Raw genomic sequence first — 20,880 nt, forward strand, 5'->3', positions numbered from 1 at the left:
ACTATAGACTGCTATGCTACTCTATACCTTGAAAGAAAGATTGGGATAGAGAGGTTATCTCAAGTTAGGTTCCTACCCGACCCGTCCGTTTGTACGCATATGCATACATACATGAACCCAACGGGACAATAAAACCATTCGAGTTAGCGGCCGTCCAACGACGGACGGATAGACGCCCCAGTAGCTCATGCGGCCACCGCCTCAAGTTTTTGATGTGTATCCATGGACATGGGTACTAGTTGAGAGGGAGGGGGACCTAGGAGGGGTCGCCACAGGGAAGAGGAAAAAACCTACATGCCACGCTGGGCTGAACGTGTACGAAACAGAAGTACCTAGAGATAGAAGAAGCAGAAACAAACCTAAATAGCTAGGTGTTGGAGAATAACAGAAAGACAACACCCCAAAGGTTAGGTGTGTAGAGATGTGCAAACTGAAGAAGTGGCTGTGTAGATGTACAAGGGTCAATCAAGCATATTGATTCATATAGCGGTATGGTTACGTACCTGAAGAGACAGCACCTGGAAGCCCGCGCTGTTTAATCCAGCACAGCGCTGCAAAATGTCCTCCCAGCTTCAGGGTTCTATGATGGACGGGAGAGACAGCCATGTATTGTGTACCGTGCAGTCCTACTCAGGGTTAGCCTGACTCTAGGCTCAGGCCCAGGCGCCCTGCCGACGCTTGTCCATGTCTCTTCTTGGTTCTAGTGCGACTCTGCCTTATCCACCATGACCTTGGAAGTTCCAAGGACCTGCTGTCGACGTGGTGAGCTCCTCTCGAGTTGAAGGGACAAAGGTCGAGTTTATTGTCAAATTGTTTGAAACAATTGTTGATAGAAAGAGGATCGACGACTGGCTGTATCATCACTGCGACTGTTCTAGACTCAAAGACAAGGTTCCCAGGGATAGAGTTTAAACGGTTGAGTTGACACTGGGCTCGTGCCTGGATTTACACTTTACAGTGCCGGCAGACAGAGAGAGGTGATCAATCCATTCATTCATTTATTCACCCATCCCATCCCATCCACCCACTCACTCACTCACTCACTCATTCAGTTGGTGATGAGAATGGCCCCCTCCCAAAGGGGGAATCTGCCCTCCTTTTTTCTTATTGTCGTCACACTGTCGCTGAGTTTGACTTTGTATTGAGACATGGTAAGAGTATGTATATACTTCAAACAGCCCCAAGATCGAGATCAATCAAGATTCAAAATCGTCATTCTTTTACCTCCCAAATCTTGAACTGCTAGCAAAAAGGTGAAATGCTCCAACTCGGCAGTCGCCCTGACCCTTGTGCCCTCCCAAGCCCCAAGCACTGTAGTTTGCACCCACCTTGGCTAGCTCTGTCAGCCTATTACAAAAGATTGCAGAGTGGAGGGCGACAAAGTATCAGGTACATCCAGGGCCCTTTGGAGGTGCCATGTCCATGGACCAGGCCAGGGTGCCTGTCTTCCCGGCGCCGCCCAAAATTCCACACCACGGGCACATTAGACTAGACTGGACTACTACCACCTTGGAACCCCCAACCCAAAGCGCTTGCGACCTTTTCACCAAAACAACACCAAACCTCCAGCACCGACCGCCCTTGGTTGATGTCTTGTTTCTCTCTTCTCTTCTTCAACGGGTTGACTAGAGATTCTCGACCGTGCTTGTGACGACTATCTCACCCAGCGATTCTTGCTTCTCTTCACGTTTTTGCATTTTGTTAGTCTACTGTTTTGTATTCGCTACTATCACACCCGCATGACCGCGAGTCGATCACCCCCCGTAGTTTATCTTCAAACCTACACCAACACTTTCAAGCCTCGACGATACCGACCGACTGACTGAATCACGGCCGCAACTGGAGCCTCTTCCACTGCTCAGTTCCTCGCTACATCGACCAACAAATCGAAAACCTGTTAATACTTATCTACCAACATCGCAGCCAGTGATTCCTCTTCGCGACGTCACAAAGTTCCAATCTTGCTGCACAACTGACGCGGCGCTCGATAATAAGACAAGCCCTGACCAAAACTCGGGCACGTTCGGACACGCGCAGCGTATTATCTTTCGGCGTTCCCAAGTCCTGCCTGCCTTGTTGCACAAACCACCGCCTTTTTATGGACCGCCCTGTGTTTTCATAGGTACCCTTGACGCAAGCTTCGCCTCGCTCTTCCACATCGAAACCTTGAACGGATACTGCCTTTCAATACCACGCTTGATCGAATCCATTTGACTCTGCCCGCTGTTTAAACTCCCACCCATCTTCTCAGCAATAACGCATCTACTCGTTGGAGCGACGATACCTCTTCGTTAGACTGGGACGTGCCTCGTTCCCTTCAACAAGGCCATGGCGGCCAACATGCATCACATGGCTGGGGCCGGCCAGATGATGCAGCAGCAGCCGATGAGGAAGCCGACACCCAATCAGCTCCAGCAAATAGTTTATCAGAACTTGGTTCAGCACACACAACCTTTTACTGGAATATGCTGGCAGGCGAATGTAGCAATCTCTGATCGTATGGGAAAAACCATGAATTTGTATGTCCTGATTCCCCACAAATATTTGTTTTTAACCTCGCTGACAATCACAGGATCACCAATATCAATCTTGCTATGAACGGTGGTGATTACATGAAAGGCGCAGAATGGGGCTGTAACTTTGAACGCGAAGCCTTTCACAAGTCTCCCACAAAAGTATGCTGAAAACTATATTCTTTGTCCCCCGTCTACGGTATACTAACGTACTCCTAGGAAGCCTACGACCAAGAGATGGGCCAAAAGATTTTGGAATTCTTTAAGCGGCGGCAGGCCAACGAGCCTAACCTCCAAAATAGCATAAACGTTAATGCTCAGGCTCAGGCCCAAGCACAGGCGATGATGAGCATGCAAATGGGACGCGGCATGGGCCAAGGTCTGCAACAAGGCTTTCAGCCCATGCAACACCCAACGCAAGGTGGACAAATGGGACAAGGACAGCAGCAGCTTCCCATGGGTGCCGGCATGAATATGGGTATGGGCATGGCAAACCAGGCTGGTCGCGGCATGGGCCCGGGACAACAAATGGTCGGAATGCCTGCTGGACAAGGCCGCCCACAGCAAACTCAAATGCCCCAGGACATGGCCCGACTTTCACAGCAAGACAAACTCAAAGTTACAGAATTGGCCACAAAAATGTTAAATACTGCCACAGAGCAACAAAAGGCTAACACCCGCTTGCAACTCCAGTCTCGGGTTTCTCCTGCACAACTACAAGAGATGACGAGTCAAGGTCGCGATCCTTTGATGTGGTTTTACCAAAACCAAGCCTTTCAGGTTCTAAAGGCAAACATGAGCCGAATTCAGCAGCAGCAGCAGCAGCAGCAAGGACAGCCGCAGCAAGGAATGGCACAAAATGGTAACAACAACCAGGCAACCATGATGCAGCAGCAAGCAAGCCAGCAGTCTCTCCGTCAACAGCAGTCCCAACTCCAGCAACAGCAACACCAGCAGCAACAGCAGCAACAGCAACAGCAAGGGCAGCAGCAGCACGGAGCGGCCAACAACAATCAAGGCAATAACGACTTCTCGTCTTTTCCCTCCAACATGGAGAGCATCAAGGCCGAGCAAATGAATGGACTTATGGCTCAGCAAGCAGGGCAGATGGTAGTCCCTGCCAACACAGCACAGAACCGCAACCCGACACCCCAGCCGGGACAAAACGCAGCGAACCAACAGGGTCCCCGACCGCCACAACAACAGCAGCCTCACCAGAACATGAACATCCAGCAGCAGATGAAGATCAACCAGGCTCAGCAGACTCAAGCACAACTTCAGGCCCAGCAGATGAAGCAGATGCAAAACCAACAAGGGATGGGAGGAAACATGCAAACTTCTCAAAGTCCTGGAATGAACACACTTAATACACCTGTGTCTCGACCTGGGAACAACATGAACCAGGCGGCAGGCCAGGGTGGGGTACAATTTGGAGACCAACGATTCAATCAAGGGGCGCAGCGACCAAACAGCCAGGCTTTCCACCATATGTTGGCTGCTCTACCACAGGAGCAGCGTGCAATCGTGAGCGGTCTGTCCCCAGACAAGTTGAACGAGGTGATGCAGCGTTGGCAGAACAAGCGCCAGGAACAGATGGGACCCAACGGTGGGCAGAACACTCCGGGGCAAATGCCCAACCGTCCTCCTGGACAGATGGGCCAAATGAACCCCAACATGGGCGGTCAAGCACCAGTTGGTATGCAACAGTCACAGGGTGGCGTACCCATGAATGGCAACCAGCAACAAGGACCAATGGCCCGGTTCAACCCCAGTCAGCAATTGGCCATGATGGACTCGATGGATCTGCCACCTCAAGTCCTCACCCAGCTCCAGAACCAGATCCCTCCTGAGATCAAGAAATGGGGACCGCTCAAGGTGTGGCTTCAGCAGAATAACATCCCCCCACACATGCGAAACCAATTGGCGGCGATCCAGCAGAAGCAGTTCCAACTTATTATTCAACGGCGTGCGATGATGCCACAACAGCAGCAGCAACAGCCTCAGGGGCAACAACCAGGACAACAGTTCTCCCCTCAGCAGCAAGCCCAGCAGCAGCAACAAATTGGCCAAAGCACTGCTAACCCAGGCATGCAGCCTGGGGCCGGACCAGGACCTAATTCTCTACAGGCCGCCCGACAGCAGTTCCCGGCTCAGATTCTCCAAGCAGCTCCCCATGAGATTCAGCAGGTTAGAGCATCGAAGCCCCAGTTTGCAACTCTCCCCGAGGAACAATTGCGCCAGATGGTCATCCAAATGAAGAAGCAGGGTTGGATCAACCAACACCAGCAACGACTCCAGCAGGCTCAAGTTTCACAACAGGCTCAGCTCCAGGCTACTCGTCAGGGCCAGCAAGGAATGCAGAACCCGATGGGCGTGCCTCAAGCCCCGATGCAACTCCAACAGCCGCCTCAGCCAAACCAGACGCCTCAGACCCAGCCTGTACAAGCATCAGCAGCAATGGGACATAATGCTACTCCTCAACAGGGAGGTCAGAAACAGCCGACCGTTACTCCCGAGCAGATGAGAAACGCCAGACCTCAACCTGTCAACAACCGCGCTCAACCTCCTAACCCATCACCTGCACCCGCAGCCAAGAATCTCAAGCGCCCAAGCAACGACGATGCCCTCGATGTGCCCGAGGCCACAAAGCAAGTACCTGCGAGACCCGCGTCACAGCCCAACCAACAACAGCAGCCTCAAGCCGCCAGGCCGATGAACCCCCAGGATCTCTCGTCGCTCACTCCCGACCAACGAGCCCAGCTACTGAAGGTGCAGATGAGCAGGGCTGGCATACAACAACCCGGCAATGAAACCATGGCACGCCTCAAAGCGCTTGGACAGGAGGAACAACGCAAGTCGATGCAGGAGGTTATGAATGATATTCCCATGTCCCAAGAGGAGCACAACGAGATGGCTGCCAAGCTCACCAAGATTGTGGTGGACATGACCAAGATTGGTCGTGGCCTGACCAAGTGGTACAACATCACACGCGACGACACACGCGCGAAATTATTCTTCCGAATGGTAAGTTTATATTTTAGATTTGATGAAGCAGCCCGTACTAACTTAACTCAGCGATGGAGGATTTTGAAACAGTTTGCCGACGGTGACAAGATGTCTATTCTCAAGAACTCATTCTCGATCGACTCCGCCGAGATCGCCGAGGCTCGTGTTGTGCTTGAGGGCATGGCCAAGGATCTGGCTGCTGAGATGATGGCCAGAAACATGAGCATGGCTAAACAACACGTCACACCTCCAGTTCAGAACGCACAGCCTGTCCAACCACCACAAGCAGTGCCTCAACCGTCTCAACCTCGTCAGACAGTACCAGTGGTCGAAAATGCTCGCAGGGGCAGTGCCGCCAAGGGAGGCAACAAGGGATCACAGGTACCGCCAGCCCCTACGACCACCCAAGCGCCCTACGAGTTTGGCGCAGGTAACCCTACCTATGTTGGAAAGCCTCCGGTAATCGACTTGGTTCTGCCTCCGTCACGCAAGAAACCGAGACCCAACGGAACACCTACTCAGGCCGCCACTCCTTCGCCTAAAGCCGGCAAGAAGGCGTCTCCCGATGCTCGAAGAGTGTCGGAAACCCAAGTTGCTCACAGACCGGTACTCACTTGCAAGGAACCCGAATGCGAGTTTTCGACAACTGGTTACAGCACTGAGCAAGCTCTTCAGCAGCATATCCTTGAGGAACATACGAAACCACGGGAGGATCCTCTGAAGTTTGTTCAAGAAAATTTGGCCCTGGCCTTGGGACTTGAGCCCGATGGTTCAAAGAAGGCTGAAGCGGCCTCGATGAGCGTCGCCAACTCCAAGCAAGGGCAGACACCCATTACCACGGCAGCCACCCCTGTGTTCAATGATGGCAACATGAAGCGATCGGCTAGCAGCATGGGCAAGCCTCAAGATAACAAGGCTGGTGTCAAGGCTGGTGCGACCCCTAAGCAGGTCGATGTTAAACCGGTTGACCCCATGACCACTGATCCATGGGCCAATGCCAACATCGATCCCGAGATGCTGGTCAGCAACCTTGGAGTCGAGCGTGGAAATGGAATTTATGATAACCCATTCTACGACTACAACGCCCTCAGCTATTTGACACCCAGGGACACCCCCGAGTCTGCCAAGGACACTGGCAGTAGCGAGCCCAACAGCGATATTCCCGACAGCACAAGCCTTGAGGTCAACTTTGATTGGCACAATGTGGATTCCGATTTATTACGCAACATGGGCAACACCAACGGTGGCAATATTAACGATATGCTGGCTGCGGATGCTGCATTGCTGTTTGACCAGCCATCTCTACAGGAACCAGACTGGGACGACGTCAAGATGGACTGTTCAAAGCCCTTCCAATTCGACACTAGCCAACATTATTACATGGCTACTTCATAACTTTCAAGCCGTTGAACGGCATTGGATAGTATACGACTGGGTGCGTTGAGAACATAACCGGGCCAGTTAATTAAGACGTTGCGTGGGATAACAACCCACACAGCAGTACACTTTCGGCCAAAGTTTTTGTTTTATCGTTATATCAAACTCCAGCTTTGGATGCTGGGGTTTGCATTTTTGTTTTGGAAAGTACTTACGTGTAGTGTTTGGTTGCAATGCAAGGTGGACAGTAAAAGGTGGAAGGGGATGAAAACATCATGGCAGGCGCTTTGTTCTAAATCAAGGATGACAGGCAGGATGTGATCCGAAAGTGGGTGCATGGGAGTTTCTTGTGGTGGGAGGCAACTTTTTGTAATGCATTATGTCTTGTTTTGACGATTTACTGGTACCTTAGTAGTTTCTGGAGCGCGCTTTGTAGTTTGTTGATTTAGTTTTAGTCCAGTTGAAGCTATCAAGACACTTCGTCCTGAGAGTGGCGATGAGGTTCTGGGTTTCATAGATATGAACTCGGACCAAATGATACCCAGCATTTTGCTACCTTTTATTTCTGATTCTGTTGATGTTTGTTTATATTTGATGTAAGAGGTACGGATACAGAGCAGAAGCTGGTATCCGTCCGTATAGATGAACATTACCTTCTCCGGGCCGTGACGGGAAATCCAATCCAGCCCCACAAGGCACGCGCCTCCCCGGAAGAGCAAGCGCTAGACAGATTTCGGTTAGATTGAAGACCCTCTGACACGGGCACGCGATGTCTGCAGCCGGAGATCATTATATAAGCTGAGCTAGACCGGATGCGGTAATTAGTAAATAAAATGGATGATGGCTGGGGTTTGAAAAGACAAGGATATAAAGCGCGACCGTGTAGAGGAGATTCTTTGTAAAGTACCTACCTGGTCGTGAGACGTGACAGGCGAAGGACGTATTAATTGGTTGTTTGGTTTAGGAATGGGGTCTTTTGGTGATGGAATGAGAGAGACACTATTGAGGTGCAGAAGAATATTAATCCACAGAAAAGGAGGGAGCAGTTAAAACTGTAACTACCTTTCGAATCGCGAATGAATTACGTCTTTCCTTCTTTATAGTATTTTACTGTCATGTCTGGTTGAATGGGTTAAAAACCCATCTACCAAAGATCGACTTCTCCAATCAACCCAAAAAACGCCAAAAGTCTGGAAATCATCCCCCACCTTATCTTATCGCCCGCGTCCCTCCTAGACAAAACCACCACTTTACTTTACTTTCCCATCCAACGTTTCTCGTTCCCACTAACACGTTGAACACGACACATACAAAACGCCCTCTCTCTAACGCGCGACCATTTTTTTGTCTTGCATCTTTCTCCCCTTGGTTATCTAATCCGTTCTCCCTTTTCTTGTACTACCAAACGGGCTTCAGGCAATGGAACCTTCAACGACATCATCATCTACGTCTTCACCTGCAAAGCGACGCGCCCTCGCTCCATTGGATGCCAACGCGCTTGGTACACCAAAGAATCTGTTTAAGCCTACGCTGGGTCATAGTCCTGTCAAGATGGCTATTGAGGGCAGGAAGAGGCTGCTCGATATCGAGGGTAGCGCGCCGGCAGCCAAGAAGGCGTGTCTGGGACGTGATGAGGTATGGGTTATTCAACTACAGCATATACCAAGCTTGTCATGAGGAAATGGGTTTTGCTAACATTGATTGTGTAGGACGCGTCTGTGAGAAGTGCCAGTCCTGACGTGAGCTCCGTGTTCGACACGTCTGCCAACGATGCATCATGGGCTACCACCACGAGCGATCATGATACAGCGCCCCCAGCTACAGAACAGACTCCACAGCAACCTACAATACTATCACGCCAGCAAATAAGACAAGTACGTTTCTGTCACACGTGTATACGAATCATTCGCTAACATGACGAAACAGAGAGCAGAAACACTCCGTCTTCGCCTATCGCTCGCCAACTATAAAGTCCGCACAGGCCAAACGACTGTGCCCCTCTCCGAACTCCAGCAGCGACCACTGCCCCGCGAATCCCCGCGTGTTGTCCGCGTGCAGAGTCCCGTATCCCCCGTTGTGCTTGCACCTGCACCTGCGCCTGTCCAAGAGGAAGTGGAAGAGGTTGTTGAGACGAGGAGTCGACGAGACTCTATAGATTCCCAGGCAACGGAGATTGCACCATCAGAGGACGAGGAGCAAAGCTGATGGATATGCCATAAGATAATACAAAAAGAAAAGGAAAAGATGGACGGGAATGGTGTTGGAAGGCGTTCTCTTGCTACATACTTTATTGGCGGATCATGCGGATCGAACAAGGGTACAAAGCGACAGGAAGTTTCGCTGGGAAGGCATTGTTTGTTTAATGATCATGGACGGTATTGAGGCATCATGTTGTTCTCATCTGGATATGAACTATCTGAGATATCCCACGGCGTTATTTAGGGAGTTACAGCATCGAGATCAGGGTTGACGATGTCTGGGTTTGTCCATTTAAGTGTACTACTTGATTGGTTTTTTTGATGATAGATCAACTCGATTTACTGTATTTTATATTCAAGACAATTTTGTATGACTATGTATAGTACTATGTTCATCTGATCTGCACACGGCCAAATGTTTCATCCACTCTGCTGCATTCATAAGTAGGTACCTGTTAGTAATCTATACTTGGGTCTGATGAGAGGTAGCCTAAGCGGTCATGGGTACTTTAGATCTAGACAACTGTTGTCAGGCACTCAAGTAAGCATCTTGCGGAACTTGACGCTTGATAGGTCATGCTGTGTTTTTGGAGTCGACTAGATGTCTTGCAGTATGTCTAGAAAGAGGTATAAGATGCTAGTAATGATGTGTGGAAATTTGAATGTGTTTGCATGTTTAGGGTGTTGTCAAATAAGACATGTAAGCATTATCCCAAAGATCCATTCAACAAACTAAGACTTTGACATGACTTGAACACACTCTGGAGTCTGTAACCATGAGTCACTAGCCATCATTAGTATGAATGCATTGACCGGGAATGAGAACAGGAGGCTGTGTAATCCACACTCGACAGGAAGATATAATAATATCGGCCGAAATCCGTCAACGGTACGTACGGACACGGACACGGAGTCGGATCAAATATGCTTTGACTATTGTAAAACAAGTCAATCCCGCCGCAGAGAACGATTATAGTGGATTACTTCCTCACTAGTGTTGTGCCATAGCTTTGTACTACGTATGCTAGACTACCTAGCTCTTACTACAAGAATCTGACAGTGGTTCGGGTATGGAGGAGCTTGGGTTTGTTTCGACATGACAGCTTCAAATTAAAGTACAGGACGCCTAGGCGGCTACGTGTACACGTGTAAAAAAATAAGGATTAAACACGTTGGAATGGATGGTAAGATAATAGTTTGGTGGACTGTGACGAGATTGGCTTGCTTGTTTTTTGAGCTGGCGGTCAGATTGCGAGACTAGGACTTGGTGTCTACCATACAAATCACTGCTTATTGTGAAATGTAAGGGTACAATATTTAAAGAGTAGTTAACTGCTGAGTGTCGTTGTGAATGTGTATACACCAAAGATGACGACGATTCAGCCAGTAATGGATACTAAATAAAGGAAATTGTTTCGAGAAGGATAGAATCAAACTTGGATCAAGGCTGAATTGAATATCCATGAATGACGCGTAGCTGAGATGATAGCATCAAGGCAATCTTGGCATGAGCCCTATGAGGCTATGCATCCTTTGGGATATGATCGAGATGATGATTGGTTCGTCGAGTCGGACTCGCTTCTCGCAATCGTTAGCGGCAGATCAATTACTCCGTAGATTACCAACCAATGCAGCGAGCGAGTGCTATCTTTATCTCAGACATGGATTTATTTAGTTTATCTTTATATTTTGGTAGCTGTTGAGAATAGAACTTTGGATGATTGATGTGACTATCTGTAGTATCTAGAATGACAATTACAACCAAAAGGAGACCAAAACAAAATAATTCGATTGATATTCCCATCAACAAAATACTTGTGCTTACGGGCTTCTCTGAAACAAAAGAGCACAACTTGACTAGCTTGCATTCTTACTGCAGCTTGTCAAGTGCTGACACCGCCCCGCTAACCCATGGAGGGAGGCTGATGCTCTAGTCTAGTCGCATTCTCTTTCATTGAAAATCCTTACTTGTTCCAATAGAGTCTCGCCTATCGTCTTTCGTGGAGCGACCTTTGCGGCGCTAAAATGCGAGAGCGATGGGAGCTTAGATAGCTAAGCTTGGTGGATGAGCCTCAAACGCAGCAGGGGCTGCTGCACACTTCATAGTCCGAGTCCGAGTTATGTATCAAATATGATGGATATTCTATAATCTATATATACAAAGAGTTTTCATCATGTCTATATCAATCCCCATCTTCCCCAGCCAAGAAAAGGTTTTATCATCATCATCACACTCATCTCAAACACAGCTTACATTGATAATTCCATCGTTGAATACATTTCTCACACACTACTTACTACTACTCTTTTACCAATCAAAAACATGCCTTACAACTATTCCATCGACCCTCAAGACGCCTTTGGCTCTGACTCTCCTTGCGATCTCGACACTTGCCCCATCGACTGGAGTCTTTACGGTTACCGACCTTCTCTCGCTGCCAACATTGTCTTTGTCGTTCTCTTTTCTCTCATCGGTATCGTGCACCTTTATCTCGGTATTCGATGGAAAAGCTGGGGTTTCATGACTGGTATGCTTTTGGGCTGCATGTCTGAAGTTATCGGTTATGTTGGTCGTATCATGATGTGGTACAACCCCTTTTCTTTCAACGCTTTCATGATCCAGATTGGTAAGTTCTAGTATCCCTCCACTCTACAATCATCACGCATTAACAAGTTTGTCTTCAAGTCTGTCTTACCGTCGCTCCCGTCTTCTACACTGCCTCCATCTACGTCACCCTCTCCAAAGCAATCAACTACTTTTCTCCTGAGCTCTCCCGCTTCAAGCCTCAGCTCTTCATCTGGATCTTCATCCCCTTCGATATCGTCTGTTTGATCCTCCAAGCCGCTGGTGGTGCCATGTCCACCGAAAGCGACAGCACCGTTGGTGTTGATGTCTCCATGGCCGGTCTTGCCCTCCAGGTCATTGTCCTCGTTGCTTTCATCGTCGCCTTCTCCGACTACATGATCCGATACTGGCGATCTGGGCAGGCTCAGGCTTTTGGTTGGCGCATGATTGCTTTCTTTGTTGGTCTCTCTGCTTCCATCATTCTCATCCTCACTCGATGTATCTACCGTGTTGCTGAGCTCCGCGAGGGATACGATGGTGAGCTGATCAAGCATGAGATTCCTTTCATCATCCTTGAGGGTGTTGTCATTGTTATTGCCGCTGTTGCTCTCTTCTTTGGTCACCCTGGTCTTGTATTCAACAAGTCTGAGATTACCAACTCTGTCTCTCAGACTGAGAAGGGCATCGCTTCAGGCTCAGATACCAACAACTAAGCAATTCGGCACTGGTCTGTTTAGAGTGTAAGCTCTACACCAAAAAATCTTTCTTTGATACTGTGTGTTTATTCGGGGTTACTTGTTGAGGGAATAGTGTTTTGTTTGTCCAGCGATATTTATTGGCTTTTACTTTCTGTTTGGGATGGATAGAACTTGATACCACTCTGCTCTGGCGATGTATTCCAGCCATTGAGCTTTGTATGACTTGGGGACATATAAGAGAAGATATAGAACAAGTCAATGATTTGAACCAGAATGAAGACCATGTCGATGTGAGATGATATTCAGACCCATTGGAAAGTTGCAAATAAGTGCCGAGGACAGTCTATAGTGTATCCCCGTTCTTGACCGGCTATATCCGGACGACAATAGATTCCCCCGCATGACGCTTTCCTTCTCCATAAGAATTTGGGGTCGAGGTTGCGAAGCAAAGAAGGTGCAAGGTTGGGGAAATGTGGCGCTAGCTTCAACATCTAATGTCAGGAGCTCTGGTGTTTTTAAGTTGAGTTTGGAAGGTTGTTGCGAATAAAGCCGAAGCAAGAAAGAACAAACGTACGCACATACGGCTTGAGACGTTTCTTATCGGAAAGCATTTTTTGTAAGCGATATCTGCAGCTGCAGCTGACATACTGTGCCCGTCATGGGCCGTCGCTCACTTGCCCGTCACCGGAACTCGGTGAGGCTTGCTGTAAACGATGCATTGACTTTCCAGACGATTCGAGGGGCTTGGTCTTGGTTCATACTGACGTATCCTGAATCTACGAAAGGGATGTGCTGCTTGGGAAGGTGGAGGGAAGATGGAAGGGGAAGGAGAAGATGGAAGAGCGGCATTGTCTTGGGTAGGTAGGTACCTGTCAAGCTCAAGGTAGCAAGCTGAATATAGCGATGCTAAACTGATTGGCGTTCTTGTTCTGGGATGTATACCCATTGTAACAGACTTTATGAGTACAACATTGGCCGCTCCAAACTGTCCATGCTCGTTGCTCGTTCCTGGGGTACATTTTGTGGCTTGTTACTACTTCCAGGAAATATCCTAACAAGTAAAGAGATGCCCAAAGGAGGAGGAGCAGGTCATTCTGATGACTCTGGCTCTGGCTCTGGCTCACACACGATTCACCCAAGCATAAAAGGTCAGTTTCCCCCACATTCGTCCACTCTGAACTTTCCATCATCCCCCGTCATCACATCGTTATAATATCTATTTAACGCTCGCTTAACCTGTCACTATGTCTTCTTCCACAAAGGAAGTTATTGTTGTTGAGGATCCTGTCTTTGGCAGTACCGGTCAAGATGGCCCAAACTATCGTGCTGTAAGGAACTCCAGCTTCTTGTACACAATGTTGGCTAACGATTGCAGCTCGGTTGGGTGTCTACATTTGCACTTATGACAAAAACACAGATTGGTCTCGGCGTTTTATCGATCCCTATGAGCTTTGATATCCTTGGCCTTATCCCTGGCATGTTTACTCTGTGTTTTATCGGTGTAATTACCGGGTGGTCCAACTACATGGTTGGCGTTTTCAAGCAAAACCACCCCGACGTATATACGATTGACGACGCTGGATTCAAAATGTTTGGACGGTATGGACGCGAGTTTTTTGCAGTCAGTTTCATGCTCAGTATGTTATCCTTGCCACCCTTCGTCACCACACTGACACTCCTAGATTGGATTTTTATCTCTGGATCAGCCATGTTGGGAATATCAATCGCCTTCAACGCCGTTTCAAGGCATGCCGCATGCACCGCTGTCTTCGTCGCAATCGCTGCTCTCCTCACCTTCGCCTTTGCAAGCATCAGGACTCTTGGCAAGATAGGATGGCTTGCCTGGATTGGCCTTGTTTGCATCATGACCGCCATCTTTACCGTCACCATTGCTGTTACGCTCGAAGATCAACCCGCCGTAGCTAGGTCTCTTGGTGTCGTTGATTGGGAGCCAGACTGGAAACTATTCGGCAATCCCAGCGTCCAGCAGGCCTTCAGTGCAGTCGGTTGTCAAGTCTTTGCCTTTGCTGGCACGCCCGCCTTTTTCTCCATAGTGGCAGAGATGCGCGATCCCGGACTTTACACCCGCGCCTTGATTTGTTCTCAATCAGTTGTGGCTACAGTGTACATTATCATTGGATGCATTGTCTACATCTACTGCGGCTCTTATGTTGCATCCCCTGCACTAGGCTCAGCTGGTCCCTTGATAAAGAAAATCTGTTATGGATTTGCCCTTCCTGGACTACTTGTTACTGCCATGATCGTCACTCATGTAAGTTTACCACCTATCTATTACTCGAGACTCTAACACGTAGATCAGATCCCGGCAAAGTACGTCTTCCTCCGTATCCTCCGTGGTTCTGAGCATTTGCACCGCAACAGTCTCGTCCATTGGGGAACTTGGCTTGGCTGTACAGCCGGTATTACCGTGACTGCATACATTATCGCAAGCGCCATCCCCATCTTTGGCTCTCTTGTGTCACTCATCGGTTCAACCTTTGGTACTTTGCTCTGCTTCCAGCCATATGGATGTATGTGGCTCTATGACAATTGGGGCAAGAACCGCGGCAAGGGATGGATGCTCATGGTTGGCTGGAGCGTATTGGTCATAATTGTAGGTACAGCTGTTATGATAGGAGGTACCTGGGGCACAATCTTGGACATTATCAGGGAGAGCCGCACATCGACGGGTTCTGCGTGGTCGTGTGATGATAACTCCTGAATTAGGGGGCGATCATTCTTTCTTTCTTTTTTTCCTTTATGAGTCTTTGGCTTCTTATGTATCACTATCAAATCCCTAGTTAGTATGGAATAAATTCTCATCCTGTTTAAAGAGCTCTTCATCCGCCACACTTTTAAACTCCAAATCCCCAACCTGGTATCAGACAAAAGTCCCACAAGTTAAACTGTCCTCGGTCCGATGTATACCTTGTGGCTTGGATATCTTTCCGTACGCCGAGGCCTTGACGTCAACCCTTCTATCGTGTCGAGGATAACTGGGATGAAGAACACCATGCAAGTATCGACCATGCCAAGATCTTGACCTACACCGTGGCGATTCTTAATGTCATGAAATGCCTAAATATCTAGGTATTCGGGTATCTGCATCTGCATCTCTATACATCTTGCACCCATGCCAAGCTGTTGACGTCGGGAAATAAACGATTGGCCAACTATTTAAGGTTAATGACCCCAGATACCATATCGCCCTGTTAGGCTTTGGCGCTTAGACTAGTGGTCGTGTGGCGATGAGACATCTGCGACTATGGGAAGGATCACGGCAAGAAATGGACGTTCATAGTTGGCTGGAGTGTTTCCGTTATCCCTATTGGCTCTGTCATCTCATGGTCTTTGGAATCTTGGAACATCAAGAGAACTCCATGGTCATGTGAGGACAATTCTTAACTCTAGGTAATTGGGCGCTCCCCGAGCACATGAGGTACAATTCAGGTCGTTTCCAAAGCCAGTACGGAGTCATTTTGAATAGTTTTGAAAACATAACGATTACAAGACCCCAGGACTATGGTCTACCTGAGGCTGTTTTTACATCCGTGATCGTTTCCCCAGGTAGATATTGGGCCCGCAAGAATCGTGGCAAGGGGATATTTATGGTTGGTTGGAGCTTATTAGTCATTATTGTCCGTACGCTAATCATGATCAACCAGTCCTGAGGGCTCATGGGGTGCCTGTTGACGTCTTGCTTGTCTTTACGATATCCAGTATAGTCCTACCGGGTGTGAAGTTGGCTGGCTAGAAAACATGATCTTCAGCAAAAATCGTAATAGATGTGGTGACATTCGGCAGTGCCGTTCATGAGACGTTTCAGACCGTGGGTATGGCGCCAACGGCGTGCAGTCAATTCAGACTTCAATTAAAGGCTTGACGGTTCTGGATGATGATCAACGCTTCCGGATTTGGGATATGTTATACTCCGCCTCTGAAAGTTTAATCAATGAGAATCTTGGGCTCCAAAGATCCATACTTCTCAAAGAACTCCTTAAATAGCCGGATGCCGTAGCCTACATCTGCAGTACCTCCGGTCTCACGGATGCTGTGCATGCTGAGCTGCGGGTTGCCGAGATCCAGTGTTCGCATACCCAGAGCAGCAGCGAGACCAGGGCCAATGGTGCTACCGCAGGGCGAGTCGTTCCTAACGACGAAAAGTTGAAGAGGGACACCAGCTGTGCGAGCACACTCCTCAATAAGAACGATTCCAGGCGAGTTGGTGGCATATCGTTGGTTAGCATTGATCTTGACGACAGTGCCACCGTTCATGGCTGGCTGATGAGACGACTCGTACTTCCCAGCATAGTTGGGGTGTACAGAATGAGCCATATCAGCAGATACGAGGAACGATCTCGATAGAGTCTGCTCGTATGCAGTAGCTTCCTCGCCCTCATGGTGGACAGCCTCGTAGCTACCCTCACTAGAGGCATCCCTGTTTCCAGGAAGAACTGAGAGGCGGCGGATAACAGCTGGCAGTAAGTTAGAGTTGGCACCCTGGGCAGATGTAGAACCAATCTCTTCGTGATCGAAGCAGACAGTCAAACGAATAGTGCTATCATCCTCAAGAGAAGACTCGTCCTTGACCGACTCGATGAGCCCCTCTACTGAACAATATGTCATGCCAAGGTTGTCAAGACGGGGAGAGAAGATGAACTCGTCGGCAAGACCACCGATGCATGACTTTTGAGTGTCGTAGAGCACAAGTTCAAAGTCCACAATAGCAGAGACATCAACTCCTGCCTCGGCTGCAATAACATCGAGGACCTGAGGGTGGTGTCGTTCAGTGATCACCTTCAGGGGCTTGAACTCCTCTTCCTCGTCCTCGTCTTTCTTCTCCTCAGACTTTTCCTTAACACCCTTGTTCAGCTCGGCTGCCACAAGTCCCGCAATGGGGAAAAGCTCGGTTTCCTTGTTGGGATCGAAGTTGGTCTGTCGGTGGAGGTGGATAGCAAGGGTTGGAATCCTCACCAAAGGCTTGTCGACCTTTACAAGCTTCTGAACAAAGTTTTCGCCTTCCTTGACCAGAACACGACCGGCGATACTCAGGTCACGGTCGAACCACGAGGTCCAGATACCACCACCATATGTCTCGACACCGATTTGGAGGAAGCCGACGTTGGTCTTTTTAGAAACAGGCTTCAGTCGAAGGCAGGGAGAATCGGTATGAGCACCAACGATGGCGACAGGGTTACCGGGACGCCACTTTCGGCCGATAGTGAAAGCAACTATAGTGGATGCATTTCGAGTAAGATAGTACTTTCCGCCGGGACGAAGGGTCGAAGCCCACGAGTCGCGCTCACGGATAAGCTTGAAGCCAGCCTTTTCGAAGCGGGTTGATGCAGATTGAACGGCGTGATAAGCTGTAGGATGTTAGATTGTTGTATCATACAATGAGACTGGAAAGTCTTACGAGTTGGTGACGCATTGACAAAGTCGACAAAGTCAAGAGCTTCCTGAGGGGGTGCCATGATGGGCGACGAAGTGGAAAAGGAATATGTGAGTGGGGTAGTTGCAATTGCGGATCTGATTGTTGGTATACGTCGTGAAGAGAGACGATAGAGAGCGAGCATCTGATGGAAGTAAAGGAAGCGGTGGGAATTGAGAACTACTAAAGGTAAGGTTGCGGAAGACGTCGTTGGGAAAACGGGTCATGTGGGAAGCTACATACAACTGCTGTGTCCTACCTGCCACAACCAAGGCGGGGCTTATCTTATCGGATCATGAGCTTCCTAAAGTGGAAAGTACATCATTGAAACAATTAACTCTCACGGTAGTAGAAAAGCTTAGTACCTAGTCCTAGGAGTCTCGGGGTACAAAATATGTAGTCCAAAAAGCATAGACTGACCTACCAATTCCGTCTCTCATGCTTCCAGCGGTCAGTTTTTCTGATACCATGAGGATGGCAAAGTTCCTCTCGGGAACCCCGCTTGTCAACGAGTCGTTCCTACCTTTCTACAGACGCTCTCTGGCACCACAACCAGACTTCTTGGCCCAGAAACAACAGAGGCAAGAAGCAAACGATCATAATTTCGATTACAACAGTAAATGATCTAAGCAACACCCACACGTCATTAATATGACAGAAAGTCCGCCGCACCCTTGCTCTTAGTAATCCAACCAGGTTCCCCGATACAGGGTAGTAGTAGTTTGCCATGCCTGACTGGATGTATCAAAAACGACTATGGTGTCTGTCAGAACAGGGCAGCGGAATGGAATGGCTCGAGAGTTGGCCATGGGGATATAATATAATGAACTGGAACGTAGATGGTGTTATATGTGTGAGCATGTCCTTGTCCTAGAAGGAAGAAAGTTCTCTAAGCGACACCATTCACAGTAAACAATGTGAAGAACCAGCATTACCTTCAAACAGAGAGAAATGATTATCACCAAATGGGAAAGCCAGTAACAGACTCCGGAAATTGGTTACCCCTGCTGCTAACCTCACACCATCCTCGAGCAAACTCACCATATGTTTAGATGAGCCGTTTCATCTTTTCCAGTATCCTTGTTACCTACTCCGCACACACATCTAGACTCTACATCCTTCCTATCAAATGGAGATGAAGCTATGGAAATGTAAGAAGCGATATTTGGCAATTTGCGTATTCCAAATTCGTTAACCATACAAAGTCAGTGCTCGAGATCTCACCGAGATGCACGATTCGGGAAATGAGAAGGGTGGAGCAGATGAATTGGCGCCCTGTCACCCCAGATTTGCCAGGGGTCGACATGCTGGTGGCTTGACTAGAATCCTTGGCACCATTCCTAAATAGATCCATTTCCAACGTCTTTGCATAAAATGTTGGAACAAAGGTTAAGAGATCAAGTTGATTAATTGAGTACTCTAGAGAAAGACACGACGATGGAATCATAAAAGTTGCATCAAACAGCATAATGTAGTTCCAATCGCAAATGCCAGACTGCAGATTAGAGAAATAATATACAAAGTAAAAAACGCCAAGATAGCGGTGGTATTCAAAGGCCTAGTCGAGTATTGTACATTGAAAGACTTTAAATACAGAAGAGTTCATGAGTCGCCATAGCCAGCAGGCCTAAACAGATGCAGTTGAAATCGGGAATAGTTTAAACCATGATGAAAGCGGCGATACAAGCGACGGCAGCGAAGAAAGCGGAGCCGGCAAAGGTAGCGGCACCAGCAGTGACAGCGGGAGGAGTAGGAATGCTGCAGTCAAGTTAGTAAAATGGCTAAACAGTAAAGAATGTCTGGATACTCACGTCTGGTTGCCACCACCGATGGGGGTAGTAGCGGGAGGAGGAACAGCAGGTCCGGTAGGAGCAGGAACCTCAGGCTCGCCAGGGTTCTGGGGGTTCTCAGGCTGCTCGGGAGTGGCAGGGTTGGTGCCAGTGGCGCAAGGAACCTGGATGGTAGAGTACTCAACGCTGGTGAGGACGGTGGTGTACTCCTTGGTGATAGCAGTCACAGACTGAGAAGGAACACACTCCTCGGGCTGGCCGGGGACAGGAGTGGGAGGAACGACAGGCTTGGCTCCACTCTCGGTAGCGGGAGGGTTGGGGTAGACGGGAGGAGGCTGAGGAACGGTGCCGTTACCGGGCTGGCCTGGCTGCTCAGGAACAACAGGCTTGGTCTGAGCAGGAGGAGCGGGAGGCTGCTCGGGCTGGGTCTGGGCAGGGGGAGCAGGAGGTTGCTCGGGCTGGCCAGGAGTCTCGGGCTGCTCAGGCTTCTCAGGCTGCTCGGGGGTCTCGGGCTGCTCAGGCTTTCCGGGCTGCTCAGGAGTCTCGGGCTGGCCGGGCTTCTCGCTGCCACCGGTAGGCTCGACAGGGCAGACGGTGGTAGAGACAGCAATGGTCTCGGTAACGACAACGGGAGTGCCACCAGTGGCGGGGCAGTTGGTGACCTCGGGACCGCAAGAAGTGATGGTCTTGATGTTGGTGGAGTAGATGGTAGAGGTGGTCATGGGAGCCTCAGTGGTGGCAGGAGCCTCAGGAGCCTCGGTGGTAGCGGGAACCTCAGGGACCTCGTAGGCCTCAGTGGTGTCAGCGCCCTGCTGAGCAGAGGTGACCTGGGGAGGGACGGGGTAAGAGGTGGTGCTGACGACGGTAGATCGAGCAGGGCAGTTGGTGACCTCAGGTCCGCAAGAGGTGATGGTGACTCGCTTGGTCTCGTAGACCTTGGAAACCTCATCGTAGTGGGCCATGGCACCAGTGGCCAGGAGAGCAGCGGCGGCAGTAGAGTAACGCATCTTGGCGAATTTGTTTGTAAGTGTAAAGAAAGTAAAGCTATAAGCTTAAAAAATAGGTTGATATGTTTGAAAGTGGTGAAAGAATGGACGACCTAAGTCAAATGTTTCTGAAACTAGCAGTTTTGAAATGGCTTTTTGGGCTGAAGAAGAGAGGAAGAAAAGAAGCGTTTGAGGTCGCAGGATGGTCGCATATTAATAGCGATATCAATCCATAGAGCAGCAACTCCTGTACAGAAATTACGTACCCTCGTCCAAGGAGGTCATCCATTCTGGGTCCAAGGGGGGTTCCAGAAA

At 49.1% G+C, this 20,880-nt stretch overlaps 6 protein-coding genes across 6 annotated transcripts; 4 read left to right on the top strand and 2 right to left on the bottom strand.

The window, feature by feature from the left end:
• Window positions 1–2,328: 2,328 nt before the first annotated feature.
• FPOAC1_010378 (uncharacterized protein) lies at window positions 2,329–6,914 on the top strand (the record flags this gene model as incomplete). Its single annotated transcript, XM_044854769.1, has 4 exons — window positions 2,329–2,519; window positions 2,573–2,675; window positions 2,733–5,537; window positions 5,589–6,914. The coding sequence occupies 4 exons, from the start codon at window positions 2,329–2,331 to the stop codon at window positions 6,912–6,914; spliced, it is 4,425 nt and encodes a 1,474-aa protein (XP_044702082.1).
• A 1,401-nt stretch (window positions 6,915–8,315) lies between these two features.
• FPOAC1_010379 (uncharacterized protein) lies at window positions 8,316–9,101 on the top strand (the record flags this gene model as incomplete). The annotated part of the gene is made up of 3 exons (XM_044854770.1): window positions 8,316–8,531; window positions 8,606–8,770; window positions 8,823–9,101. The coding sequence occupies 3 exons, from the start codon at window positions 8,316–8,318 to the stop codon at window positions 9,099–9,101; spliced, it is 660 nt and encodes a 219-aa protein (XP_044702083.1).
• A 2,316-nt stretch (window positions 9,102–11,417) lies between these two features.
• Window positions 11,418–12,373, top strand: FPOAC1_010380 (uncharacterized protein; the record flags this gene model as incomplete). The annotated part of the gene is made up of 2 exons (XM_044854771.1): window positions 11,418–11,721; window positions 11,781–12,373. The coding sequence occupies 2 exons, from the start codon at window positions 11,418–11,420 to the stop codon at window positions 12,371–12,373; spliced, it is 897 nt and encodes a 298-aa protein (XP_044702084.1).
• Window positions 12,374–13,602: 1,229 nt separating this feature from the next.
• On the top strand, window positions 13,603–15,080 carry FPOAC1_010381 (uncharacterized protein; the record flags this gene model as incomplete). Its single annotated transcript, XM_044854772.1, has 4 exons — window positions 13,603–13,686; window positions 13,734–13,995; window positions 14,041–14,630; window positions 14,679–15,080. The coding sequence occupies 4 exons, from the start codon at window positions 13,603–13,605 to the stop codon at window positions 15,078–15,080; spliced, it is 1,338 nt and encodes a 445-aa protein (XP_044702085.1).
• A 1,223-nt stretch (window positions 15,081–16,303) lies between these two features.
• Window positions 16,304–17,832, bottom strand: FPOAC1_010382 (uncharacterized protein; the record flags this gene model as incomplete). The annotated part of the gene is made up of 2 exons (XM_044854773.1): window positions 16,304–17,724; window positions 17,775–17,832. The coding sequence occupies 2 exons, from the start codon at window positions 17,830–17,832 to the stop codon at window positions 16,304–16,306; spliced, it is 1,479 nt and encodes a 492-aa protein (XP_044702086.1).
• A 1,615-nt stretch (window positions 17,833–19,447) lies between these two features.
• FPOAC1_010383 (uncharacterized protein) lies at window positions 19,448–20,586 on the bottom strand (the record flags this gene model as incomplete). Its single annotated transcript, XM_044854774.1, has 2 exons — window positions 19,448–19,547; window positions 19,601–20,586. 2 exons carry the CDS (start codon window positions 20,584–20,586, stop codon window positions 19,448–19,450), a joined length of 1,086 nt encoding a protein of 361 aa, XP_044702087.1.
• Between the last annotated feature and the right edge of the window lie 294 nt (window positions 20,587–20,880).

The sequence above is a fragment of the Fusarium poae genome, chromosome 4, assembly GCF_019609905.1.
Source record: "Fusarium poae strain DAOMC 252244 chromosome 4, whole genome shotgun sequence".
In the NCBI taxonomy this organism is placed as follows: Eukaryota; Fungi; Ascomycota; class Sordariomycetes; order Hypocreales; family Nectriaceae; genus Fusarium; species Fusarium poae.